Source organism: Hoplias malabaricus, chromosome 1, assembly GCF_029633855.1.
Source record: "Hoplias malabaricus isolate fHopMal1 chromosome 1, fHopMal1.hap1, whole genome shotgun sequence".
Taxonomy (NCBI): Eukaryota; Metazoa; Chordata; class Actinopteri; order Characiformes; family Erythrinidae; genus Hoplias; species Hoplias malabaricus.
In genome coordinates, this window is record NC_089800.1 from 32404720 (window position 1) to 32419059 (window position 14340).

At 41.1% G+C, this 14340-nt stretch overlaps 1 protein-coding gene across 1 annotated transcript in view; it reads right to left on the reverse strand.

Moving 5' to 3' along the window:
- Window positions 1-9838, reverse strand: part of slc7a14a (solute carrier family 7 member 14a) — a 37732-nt gene extending 27894 nt beyond the window's left edge. The window contains exons 1-2 of the mRNA XM_066662398.1: window positions 9738-9838; window positions 3376-3889 (exon numbers count right to left, since the gene is read on the reverse strand). Of these exons, the coding sequence (XP_066518495.1) occupies window positions 3376-3685 (310 nt within the window). The 5' untranslated portion in view covers window positions 3686-3889; window positions 9738-9838. The remainder of the gene's footprint in view (window positions 1-3375; window positions 3890-9737) is intronic.
- Between the last annotated feature and the right edge of the window lie 4502 nt (window positions 9839-14340).

Genomic DNA, 14340 nt, shown 5'->3' on the forward strand with positions numbered 1-14340 from the left:
TTGCGCAATATACTATTTATTTATTTAAATAATTAATTAACATAATTGATAATGCAATATATTTGCTAAAAAACAGCATAGTCACTAATACAACTACAGGAAACCTCGATGATGGTACCTCACCAAATCAATAATATCCTTTTAAATTGTGATACTTCACACCCCCTTCCCCCTGTCCTCTAGTGCTTGTCAAAATCAAGGGGCAATGTGAACCCAAGTGCTGTTATAACGTAGAGAAAGAGAAAGCCTAGCATACTGGACCGAGACACTTTGTTTTTTACCCATTTATAGACACTAGGGCTTCGTAAACACATTAGACCGGTTTCCAGTGCAAATCGACTGCAGAGCAGCAAATGCAGAGGACACATCCTCGGAATTTTGTACAAAGTATTTTATGATTGATTAAAATCATGAACGTCACCTTTAAGTATTTTATTTTACAGAGGCTGGGAGCCCTAGAAGAGCACATTCTCTCTCTCTCTCTGTTTCTCTCTCTCTCTCTCTCTGAGTGGGTGGGACGCCACCCTCTTTCTGTCATCATATGGCATGGTGCGGCAGGTGTGGGGGTCTGTCGGCTGAGGTGAGGGGCCTAAGCGGTTGGTACTCTGTCTCTTTCCACACTGTTTCTAATACACCAGTGTTGGACATCACGCATCTCTGAGGAAACAGATGCTCGTCTTCTTCCCCCAGCGTTGGGGGCATCATGTGATGGGGGTTCAGTTACTGGGGGAACTGGAAGCAGTAAATGACTGGGTAAAATGCCTTTTATGTTATTAATATTTATCCCTTAATAACTACTGTTCATTTTCTTTCCTTTTGTTTTGTTTAAAGAAATTTAAACTGCCTTTGTGTCTGAAAGGTGCTTTATAAATAAACTGGAACATTTGGCAGAATCCCTGTGATTAAGGGTAATAATAAAAAAAAACGTGCATTTAAAACTTTAACAATGTGTAAACCACATCAAACTCAAGTCAGTTTGCTGCATTGTGAGCTCTTTAATCTCTGATCATCACATAAAACTACATCATTTTAATCAGTTAAATTTCCTTTTTTTTCCCTTTTATTCACAGAGAGAATAAATGTTTTTTTTAACAATATTTGAATATTGCATCAAACTCTATTCTTATTTCCCAATCATTTTGATTTAATATGGTCTTTTTAATCCCCAATTATCTTTTGATTATTGTTAATATTTATCATAAAATAATTCTGAATTATTATTAACATCTCCACTGTTTTGAGAAATGGTATTAATAACAAAAAGGTCATGAGTAAAACACATAATCTCACACACACGCACACACCCACTCACACAGCTGGACAGAAGGTCGAGTGATAAACAGATGGTTAATGGTTTTGGACGTGAGGTGGGTTTAAAGGGTGGGGCAGTGGACAGAGTGATGTCACACTGACCTGAGCTAGAGGAACTGGGAGTGGTCATCTGACAGGATGAGTTTCCCTTAAAACTGTGTGTTTCAAGTGTTTCATAAAGCTCCTTAAAGGCAAAGTTCACAATTTTAATCAAAAAGCACTCTGTATAAAACTTCCTCACCATGTGCTGCTCTTCAGTCAGTTTGCACTGGAAACCAATCTAATGTGTTTATGAAGCCCCAGTGTCTGTAAAAGGGTTTAAAAAAAGTGTCTGTCCGGTATGCTAGGCTTTCTATATCTCTCTCTGCTCATGGCAGGGAAATGCTATCTGGAGGTTTTTAGACATCGGAGAGACTGCAAAAACTGAAAAGCACAAACCGACATGAGGATGTTGCTCTATTCCTGTTCCATAGGTGGGTAACACTGACTTATTTTTGCTGTTACAGTTACATTACTTAAGGTGGAACATACTCTAAATTCAGGAGATTGCTAACTGCATCCAAGTAAACAGAGCAAAAGTTCAACAAAAATGAAAAAACTCGGGTTTCTGTGGGTATTCAAACTGTGAATTAAAACTTACAAGTTATACGTCAAACACAAACAAGATACAGTCTGCCTTTATTCAAACATACCGTTCCACCTTAAAAGACACAGAGCATAGTGCTGAATTTTCCCACAGTCGTAGAGCTAGTCCTTTAGACCCTCTGAGCAATGAGCAGTTATTAAGAGACAGATTAGGCAATCTTTCAAATGTTTTTTAATTATTAGAGAGTTGGGGCCTCACGGTGGCACTGCAGGTAGTGTCTCTGTCAAACAGCTCCAGGGTGCTGGGGTTGTTGGTTCGAGCCCCGCTCTGCCACAACTTGGTGGTTTCCAGGATGTTCCTAAATGCTTTCTATGGTGTCCCATGTTGTTGCTAATGCGTTGCTGTGGTACACTAGCTTGTTTACTTGGTGGTTGCTAGATGTTCCTAAGCGGTTATTATGGTAAGTCTTGTGGTTTTCGGGTGTTGCAGCGGTCGCTATCGTATGGTGGTCGTAACTCCTGTTGGCCAATCTGTTGCTATAATGTACATAAGTGGTTGCTATGGTAACCATGTTGATTGCTAGGCTGTTACAAAATGGTTGCTATGGGGTTTTGAGGTAGTTTCTCTCTAAATGGTTCTAATGCAAACTGGTTGTTATGGCATTCCTGATGTTTGCTAGTGTGTTGGGAAGTTGTTAATATTGTATCACTTTTGGTTGCTAGGGTGCTGGTAAATGGTTGATGTCATGTTCCAGGTGGTTGTTAGGATAATGATAAATGGTTATTATGGTACCTCTGATGGTTGCTACGTGGATGCCAAGTGTTTGATATGGTGTTTGATAAATAGTTATTATGGCTGACAAGAGTGTTGCTAGGGTCTGTCTAAATGGTTGCCAAGGGTTCTGCCAAGTTTTAGTTGCTGTCCCAGGTTGTTACTAAGGCATTGCTAGATAGTTAAAAAGTCACATATTTATTACTTATTTATTTTAATATTTTTTTATTAGATATATCTATTTTAACAATAATATATCCTCACCACTCCAAAGAAAAAACCTCCACAAAATCTCCACCTTTCCTTACTACAACACACTGTGTGAAAATGATGAATGGACCAATAGAAATTCTCCAAATTTACTCTGAATAAAATCTTTATACTCTGACTTCCACTGAAAGTTAAGAAGGTTTTTTCCTTCTCCTGCAAAGTTACTGTTTGGAGAAATGTATTTTTCATTGGACAGTGATGATATGTGAAATATTGTTGTTATATTATTGTTACATACCTTTTGCTTTATATTCTCACATTTTTTCACATTTATTTTATATTATTTTTATTATAATTTGAATTAAATTTTGCATTTTCTCTCGGTTTTCTCCTTATTACTATTACCTCATGCTGTGAAGCATTTTGAGCTGCATTGTATGGATGGCACCACATACATTTATTTGTTTACATGTTTGTTTGTTTGTTTGTTTAATCACCTGAGAGTATGGAGGCAACTGCTGCAATGATGAAGGACACTATGACCCCAGGACCGGCCATTTCCTTGGCGACCAACCCAGAGACCACATACATCCCGGTGCCCACGCAGCTGCCCACGCCCAGAGACACAAGGTCCACAGTGGTGAGGACCCGTGCCAGCCTGCTGCCCGCTGTGCCAGCTGAGCCGGGACCACCCGAAACCACAGAACTGTCCAGCATCGACTCCACCGGCTTCGTCCGGAGAACACGGGAACTGAACCCTGACCACTGCACCCTCCGAGGGTCCAGCTTTGCCAGGAAGCCGCTCATGATGGAGGAATTAGGGAGGGAGAGAGAATGAGAGAAAGTGGGGGATAGATAGAGGGAGAGAGGGAGAGAGTGGGAGAGGCTGGAAGGATGCAGCTGAAAGATGGACGACAGCTGGAGATAAATCACAGTGAAACTGGATGCCTCAGTTGGACAGTGGCAGCACCATGATGAGACGGGTCCATACAGAAGAGAGAGAGAGGGGAACTGCAGCGAGAGAGAGAGAGAGAGAGAGAGAGAGAGAGAGAGAGAGAGTCAGTTCATCCTACTGTACTCTCATACATTCTTAGATAAACACTGAGCATCCAATAATAAACTATGCCCCCTACATCTTTTACACGGTGATAAGAAACACACCAGCTCTCCAGGCCAACCAGCAGCCAAACATACTGAGACAAACAGACTGAGACAGACAGACCGAGACAGACAGACAAAGACAGACCGAGACAGACAGGCACTGAGACATACACAGACTGAGAGAGACAGATAGTCTGCAGTGATATCAGATGAGCTGCTGGACTTTAGTTTAATGTAGTTTCAGTGTTTTATGTCCCTTTACTTCAGAACAAGCAGAAAACATCTTCAATTCTTGGAATTAATGAGGCTACTGCCTCTTTAATTCTTCTGCAACTGAAGGTTTGAAGAAGTCGAATCTGAAGTGAGCTCCATATCACAGAAGAGTGAGGAGACGGAGATAATATATGATTGTGGAACTCCTCTGAAGGAGAATGAGGCCCTAAATATAACTAAGGTAATCATAGATTTTAAAGAAAATACACATGGTGTTCATAGCTCTTTATTTGAAGTGCACCCCTGGAAAACCTCTGTTTGAATGAGTGTATAGCCCTCCCCATCAGCCCTACCTTTATTTCTAGGCAAGAGCTGAGACCCCCGCCCCCACCACCACTAGGCAAAGTGAAGGTGCTCACTGTACACTACAGTATTCTATTCTTTGTGACTTAACACAAGCCACTAATGTAAACACACCTGCAGAGTACAGCCACACACACACACACACACACACACAGTGATCTGTATCTGTCCTTGGCAGATGTCCCTGTCCTCAGTTTAAACATACAGTAACTACACAGTGGAGAGAGGAGGAAGGGGTAAGGTTTATTTTCTCAGTGGTGTTCAAACGTTCCAGCACCAATCCGTCGTAACAATAAAACCACCAACTTGTTTCTCCACTCCTCTCTGTGAGCCCCACTGACCACACTGGTCTCTCTCTAGTTCAACAACAGACACAGTGCTGCTGGAGTTTTTAAACCCCTCAGTGTCACTGCTGGACTTAGAATAGACCACCAACCAAAAACATCCAGCCTAAAGCATCCTGTATCCACTGATGAAGGACTAGAGGACGTCCAACACACACTGTGCAGCAACAGATGAGTTACTATCTCTGACTTTAAATCTACAAAGTGGACCAATCCCAACAATGTAGGAATGTCTCACAGACTGGACAGTGAGTGGACACAGGGTTTAAAAACTCCAGCCGCACTGCTGTGCCTGATCCACTTGTACCAGCACAACACACACTAACACACCACCACCATGTCAGTGTCACTGGAGCGCTGAGAATGATATATTGGTGATTGGCTGTATGTGTTTGTAGATGGTTATCTGAACGATTTGGCCTCGTATCTGTCAGACGCTGTGAAGTCAGTGTGGATTGAAAGCTGCTATTTTATCAGAGCCCAGGGCATCGGGAGCTCAAAAATACAGCAATGAATTCTGTGTGTGTGTGTGTGTAAGTGTTTGTAACTCTCTGAGAATGTGAAGTGTAAGTTTATGTAACTCTCTGAGAATGTGAATATCTATGAATATTCATGTTTATGCAAATGGAAACTCCCACTTTACAGGCGTCCTTTTAACAACAAATCACCCAGGATCTCAGAGAGCTGCGTTTTTGGTGTTAAAGCATCCTTAAGTAAATCACAGCCTTTACTGCAGCTCAAGCTGTGCTCTGCCTGTTTATAAGAAAGCAGTACATGACTTTAATTCCATAAACTTACCACATTAGATATTCATTCATTCATTCATTATCTGTAACCGCTTATCCAATTCAGGGTCGCGGAGGGTCCAGAGCCTACCTGGAATCATTGGGCGCAAGGCGGGAATACACCCTGGAGGGGGCGCCAGTCCTTCACAGGGCAAAACAGACACACACATTCACACCTACGGACACTTTTGAGTCGCCAATCCACCTACTAACGTGTGTTTTTGGACTGTGGGAGGAAACCGGAGCACCCGGAGGAAACCCACGCGGACACGGGGAGAACACACCAACTCCTCACAGACAGTCACCGGAGCGGGAATCAAACCCACAACCTCCAGGTCCCTGGAGATGTGTGACTGCGGCACTACCTGCTGCGCCACCGTGCCGCCCTCACATTAGATATGTATTACATAATTTTATTATCCTACTATGTCATTACACTTTTATACATCTATTCTCTATACATCTATTCTCTATACATCTATTCTAATGTCCTGGCTAATTTTCCTTTCTACACTGTAATACCCCTATTTATTATATAATACATTAATACACCCCAGTACAAACAGCTACGACAGTATTCTATTACACCCCTATTCATACTGCTATTACACAATTACACGCCTATTTATATGGCTATTATAATATTAGTCTATTCCTACTGCTTAAACATTATTACATGCCTATTCATATTGCTATTACATTATTACACCATTTTCATACAGCTATTTCACTATTACACCCCATACATACAGCCATTACTCTATTACACCCGAATTGATACTGATTTCATACTCTTATACATACCACTTCTATACTCCTATTCATATATCTATTACACTATTCAGCCCCAATACTGGCCTTCATTACTCTATGGTGCCCCATTCAGATTCCACTCCACTCTGCTCTGATTTACACCACTATTACCACTTTACACCACAATGAAAGAGTATTACACTGTTATGTCCTGATTCATACCCCTTTATAACAGTGTGGTGAAGTTATAACACTATTATTACAAAGAACATCCCTAACTTTTACTTTTCTGAATTTGGCATATTTCTATTGAATGGAAAAACAGAACAATAGCAGTTAACACACAGTCCTCCCCCTCATTTGACACACACAAACACACAAATGCGCACATACTCAGACAAACTCACACAAACACAGTAGAAGCCCGAATGGTTTAAAGCTGTGTATGAGCTCAGGGTTAAGCTCCGCCTCCTCAGACCTCTGCACTCTTATATAAGTAGGAGATGACATCACTACATCACTATAACTATAATCTCTCTCTCTCACCCTCACTGTACTGTGCCTGTACTGTGTCCTGTGTAAGCATAGTGTTTATTTTCTAAGAACGTGCACAACCAGCACACCAAGCGGACACAGGGTACATAAGGCAGCCATGATATGTCAACGCATAGTTAACAGCCAGTACATCTCTACCCTTACAACAGATGAATCATTTTAATACCATTATAATACCATATAATACCTTATAGAACACTTTCCTTTAATAAAGTATAAAGTTCTCTCCCTGTGTCCACGTGGGTTTCCTCCAGGTGCTCCAGTTTCCGCCCACGATCCAAAAACACACACTGGTTGGTGGATTGGCAACTCAAAAGTGTCCATAAGTGTTAGTGTGTGAGTGAATGCGTGAGTGTCTGTCTCCCACCTTGTGCCCAGTGATTCCGTGTTGGCTCTGGACCCACCACGACACTGAACTGTATAAGGGTTACAAACAAGGAATGTGAGCATCTCAGGCACTTACACACAAACACACACACACACACACACACACACACACACACATACACATACACATACACATACACACACACACAAGGTAAGCCCTCCCTTAGTCACATGTCTTCCATGTCTCATCCTCAGCTCTTCATGAATGGTTAAATAAACAAAGGAGCTGAGAGCAGGGATGTTCTCTCATTAAAGGTGTCATAAACAAAAACAAATAAACAAGCAAAGAGTAAACAAACCCACAGATTCACAGCCAGTCAGGCCAGTGAACAGATCAGTTTCACTGATACAGCCAGACACAGGGGAGGTAAATGGAACCAGATGTCCTTTTCTAAAAGCTCCTCACAGAAAATGAGGACAGTAAACGGTGAGGGATATTGTCCATAACTGTGTCCACTGTCCCCCAGAACACTTGTCCATCATTGTGTCCACAGTTCACTCAAGGGATTATGGGAGAATTTAGAAACTGTTTGTGTAATGTATATATTTTTTCCCTGAAGAATTAAACAATAGAAATGACCCAAAATTAATACAATTTAAGCCTCTACATTAATCTACATTCTTCAGAATAAAAGTCCAGTTTACTCACATCTCCTGGAAAATCAGACCCTCCTCCTGAGAACCATGTTTATAAGAACATTTAATATACATTACAGAAAGGTTCCCTGACAAACATTCATTCAATCAATTAGTCATATTCAGTAAGAGCCTCATCCTGGTTGTGGGTCTGGAACCGACCAGGAATCACTGAGAATCAGAAAGGAACACACCCTGGGCAGAACACCACACACTCCAGTCACTCTTACACTCACCCAGTCACTCAAGTGTGTGCTGTGGTCATTTTCACACATTCACCCTATCACTCACACCTGTGGGCAAAAGTATTTTTTATAATTCTCTAGAATGGACTGAGGTCCTGCATTTCACTGAGTGATGACTGGTCAGCTCCAGACCAACAGTTAATGAATGAATGGATGAATTAACAAATGGATGGATGAACTAATGAATATTCAATGCTAAAACAATATTAACCAGTGACACTGGTGACTGTAGGGGCTGTATTTGTTTTGGAGAGTGTAGTCTGATCAGTCTGAGATTCCACAGCTCATCAACACAAAGGACAGCGCCACCAACAGGATCACAGTATTATAATAAACACATTAGTGCCATCATGTCATTGCAGATTAATCTCGATTCAGCTCCAGGCTCAACATCTGCACCTCACACACCGCAGACATTAATAATTAAAAAAAAACACACAACAGCAGCACAAACACTTTCACCCCTTCACACACTGCTCTTCTACACCTGCCAACCTCCGATATCACCCACACAACATAATTCTGTGCCCATTTCCAGCCAAAATCCACATTCTTGTTTCAATCTTCCAATCCACCTTAAGTAGCCACACTTTAAATGGCATGTCTCCATCTTAAATGGCCGTTGTCAAACTGAAATTAGATTCCTATTCAAGAGTTCTGTATTTTCATTATACATTCCACCTTAAATGACCATCAACATCAGGCTGGTGTGATCAAATCTCCATTCCACCTTAAGAGGTTCCACACTTTATTTGAAATTTTCATTACACTTTAAATGTTTTGTGTCCATTGTGGTTTATTACTCCACAATTACAAATTAGAATTTCCCGTTCCACCTTAAAAGGACATTACACTGAATAAGGGTTCATACTTTATAGTGTATTTGAATTTGTTTTTGAACCTTAAATGTTTCCACCTTAAAATAACCATCATGATACAGAAATAAAATGGCCTTCTTATTCTACTCAAAATCCTATCTGAAATTTCAGTTTAAATGTAAATCACACAGAACATTGTTACACTATTGTCTTTTTAACTATTTATTGACTATTTATTCCACATTAAAGAGCTATAATCAGGCTGGAGTTGTCTTATTATAATAACAAATACACTACACTTGAATTTCCCTTTTTTTCAGGACAATCGTATTTTCCGAACCACCTTAAATGATCATCGTCACAAGGTATAAAACTGCCTGCTTTATCTCAAAGCTTCCTATATAAAATCTCCGTTCCACCTTAAATGCTTCCTCCAACAGCAGAATTAAACTGCTGCAGCATTTAAGGTGGAATGGATAATTCCGAAATGAAGCTGTGGAGCAAGTAAACCAACTCCACAAAGCTCCCCGAGCGTCTGACCCCCAGCAAAACCCACAATTGACACCTTATAACACCTCGATTAGGGGCGCGCCACCTTAAATTAACTCAAAACAATGAGGAAACGCCTGTTTAAGGAGGTTTTTAGCTGCATCTCTTACCTCTGCGCGTCTGGTGCTGATGCTGCGCTCATCTCTGTGTAACACACCCTAACACACACACACACACACACACACACACACACACACACACACACACACACACACACACACACACACACACACACTTCCATAAGGCATTGGCCAGAGCCAACTGATACACACATATATAAATAAATAAAGAAAGAAGTACGGCAGAAGACTTATTCCTGATTGGCCAGGTGCGGTGTGACGTCACTGTGGGCGATGACGGCAGGTGGAGGAGGGGCTACAAACGAGTGAAGAGAGAGAGAGAGAGAGAGAGAGAGAGAGAGAGAGAGAGAAACAGAAATAGGGACATATAGAAAGGGAGAGAGAAAGACATACAAAGAGACACAGACAGAGAGAGTGAGAGTGATTTTCTGAGGGGTGAGGTAATACCCCTCTGGTGGCCTCTTGGCACTGGGTGTGGTGACTTTAATCTCATGTGCAGCTGCTCCACAGTGTCCTGTTTCATACTGTGCTCTTTAATAGCTACACAAACCCAAGGTTATAGTTTAAGGTGCATTTTCTGCACTCACTCCAACAGCCATTACACTGACACCTAGTGGCCTGGATGTGTTCATAAACTGCACTTTATAGAAAACACTGTACACACAATAAACAACCAATTAAATAAACACGGTTTTCTATTTGTGATGCAAAAATGTATTGATTGAATCATTAAAGATGAAAACATCAGTCTCTCTCCCTCTCCTGTAAAAGGTCAGCTCACTTGATGCAGGAGCATCAAACAGATGTGCACAGCTTTATGTTAACCGACGGCTAATGAGCGGAGCAGGAGTCCTGAGCTCAAGTGGAGAGCCTGGCATCAAAGAGCTCACAAGCCACTAATTAGCCAAAAATCCTCTCACAGCACTTTTCCACCAAAAGACCTCTGGTTCTTGAACCAGTTCAGTTCCTGATTCTTGAAACCTTGGTTCTTTTCAATTAACTTTTCAATGAACTGCGTTTCTGCAAGTTTAGAGGGGACTCATCAGCGGAAGGCATCGCTGTGGCTGAATACAGTGGCAGAGACACAGATAAACTGTACGAGTCATGATAGGGTCATTTTTTATTCTTTGTTTACTCTGGAGTCAGATCAGAATGAGATATAATATGTGTGTAAATGTCGGTTCCTCACTGGTAGAAAAGTGCTAACAGAGTTTGTGTGTAACCTTTATAAACATGGAATATTCTGGAGCAGCTGCACATGTTCCTAACCTCCCCATGCCCAATGATATGTGTGGGCCAGAAGTGTATAAACCCCTCAGCTCTGGTGTGTGGAACAGTGGAACAGTGTTCTCTGGAGCGATGGAGTTCCTCTGGTGTGTGGAACAGTGGAACTGTGTTCTCTGGAGTGATGGAGTTCCTCTGGTGTGCGGAACAGTGGAACTGTGTTCTCTGGAGTGATGGAGTTTCTCTGGTGTGTGGAACTGTGTTCTCTGGAGTGTTGGAGTTTTTCTGGTGTGTGGAACAGTGGAACTGTGTTCTCTGGAGTGATGGAGTTTCTCTGGTGTGTGGAACAGTGGAACCGTGTTCTCTGGAGTGTTGGAATGTTTCTGGTATGTGGAACTCCAGAGGGACCCTCAAACTCTTATTCAAACAAGCAACCAGCGCTTACTCTCATTACAACAAACCAACACCAACACCAACACCACACACACACACACACACACACACACACACACACACACACACACACACACAAACATATACTGTATGTTAATTTTAGTTCTGTAAATATGTTTAAAAAAAACCAGTCATGCAATTCCTTAAATATGGTTCTCTCAAATTTTTTAAAATGTTTTTATTAAAGGCAGTGGTTTTTCAGCAGATAGTATTTTGCTCTGAGCACATTGAGCTATAGGGTTCACACACTTGGACAGGTCAGGAGACTGATTATGGACCTGTATTAGTGTGTGTTTATGGAGTTCACACACCTCAAGTTCACATGCCTTAGCTTTGAAATGAGAGAACATTTAAGCTGAGCTTCACCTGCTGCATCGCAACACCCCCCACACACACACCCCTGCCCCACACTTCACCCTCCACTCCACCAAGCCCTGCCACAACTGACCTTGCAGAGCAGCTTTATTCCACTTTAGAGTCAATCCCAACTTTATTGATCAGTTGTTGGAGAGTTTGTAAATGGTCCTCATCTCTCTGTGTGAATCCTGAATGTCTGGGCTCCAGCTGGAGGCTGAGGCGGTTGCCATAGCAACGGCAGCCTCCACAGGCTCAAAAACAAGTGTTTATCAACAAAGAGGACACACACATATACACACGGACGCACACACACACACGTTTCTGTGCAAAAGTCAGGCACACTGACCTATTTAATTTACTTTCAGTCAAAACAATTATTAAAATAAAGTTACTGCAGACTCGTGTCCAATTCACTCCAGACTCGACTCAGCCTTGTGTACCAGTGACTCCAGAGTTGACTCAGCCTTGTGTCCCAGTGACTCTAGACTTGACCCAGCCTTGTGTCCCAGTGACTCCAGACTGAACTCAGTCTTGTGACCCAGTGACTCCAGGCTTGACTCTGTAGCTCTGTTAAAACACAATAAATGAACATTGAACAATTAACATTAAAACACAGAGACATTATACAATAAATAAATAAACAAATACATTCACTCACATTGTAACAGCTTTCATAGATATGAATTCAGCCCCTTGTGCTGTTTAAGGATTGACTGATGTACAAAATAATGTTTCAGTCTAACCTTATTAAACAATGGAACACTGTATTGTCATCCAGATGGAAAAGGTACATATTCACTGTCCAAGACATGATTAGTATCAGAAATTGTGTTTTTAGCCAGTCGCATTATGTTGTTATAATAATGCCCTAAAACAGACTTTCTAGAGGCTGACCCACAATCTTTGAACAGATTTTGATCAAGTGCTTCAATCCAGACTTTACAGATGTAGACAAACAGCTATACCACACAGCATTACAATACTGAAGAACACTCAAAATAACAGCAGTAATAAACAATAAGAGTATCTGCCGGGTAGCTCCAAAAGATCAGAGGCGACGAAGAAAATAAATTCCCTGTTTAGTTTATTTACAGATGTAGCTGATATGGTGTTTCCATGATAAGGTGGCATCAATCATTACATCAAGATATTTATAAGACTGCACCTGTTTAATTATTTCATTATTGATAATGGTATAATTTGCAACAGTTGATTTTAGACCAAACAAAATTCCTTCTGTTTTCTGTTTCTGTTTTTGCTCCATGTAACCACTTTATTAACCCCCTGTTGGTGCAGATCGGGGCTGTCCGATTCATTTAATATTGTTAGAAAAGACAGTGTCATCTGAGTATTTTAGAACATATAGATTATTTATAGATTATTAGGTGAATGACAATCATCTGTGTATAAGATAAAGAGCAAAGCAGAACTCACACAGCCTTGAGGTGCACCAACACTGGTTGAAATGGCAGAAGAAAGAGTGTTGTTCACTTTAATCAGCTGAACTCTATTTGTAAGAAAAGAGGCATAACAGTTAATCAAATAGGGGTTCACTCTCAGATGAGACATTTTAGAAAGTAAAATATTGGGTTGTATTTTATTGAAGGCTGATGAATAATCAAGAAAGAGTGTTCTTACATACATATGAGGTTTTTCTAGATGTTTAGCAATAATATGAACTAATGTGGCAACAGCAACTTCTGTGCTACAACCTATTTTATATCCAAACTGAGATGGATCTAGTTTCTCATTAATACAAGTAGCTTGCAAATGTCGGAGCAGAAGTCTCTCTAGAGCCTTCATAATCATCGAGGTTAAAGCTATGAGTCTAAAATCGTTATGTTCTTTTGGACATTGAATCTTAGGCAGTGGTTTTATGTGTGAAGTTTTCCATGCTATCGGAACTATGTGTGTATCAATGGAGAGTTGAAACACTGGTTGCCACACTTGCCACTGGTTCCAGCTCTTTAAAATAAAAGGATGACACTTATCCGGCCCTTCTGCTTATCTGGTGTTAATGGCTTTAAATAATTTTCTAACTTCATCAACAGTGATCGCAATTCTGTCTGAAAGTCCTAGCTGAACATTTGTAAGAATTTACTTATTCTCATTTGTCCAAACATATATTATTGTCCAATAAACTGGAATAATATTAATCACATTATAATCAGAGTTTTATATAGGAGGTCTGCATTTCTATGTGTGTGTGTGAGTGTGTGTAGACACGGTGGTGTTTATTGTGCTTGTGTGTGTGTGTGTGTGTGTGTGTGTGTGTGTGTGGACGTTGGGAACGTCCTAATGGACAGAAAAGCACTAAGTGGAAAGAGAAGGGAAAGAACAAATGGGGGATGAAGAATAGATAACAAACTCAGGGAAGAAAAACCCACTCATTAACAAACAATCACCATGGAAACCAGGAGGGACTATTTGCACACACTGTGAGTGTCAGAAAAAGGGGGGTGTTTCTGATTAAATGGCCAGTGAGTGACAGTAAGCGGGGGAGGCGGGGTTTCAGTGCACAGGGTTTCTGCTGCAGTTTGACCAGACAACCGTGTGTGTGTGTGTGTGTGTGTGTGTGTGTGTGTGTGTGTGTGTGTGT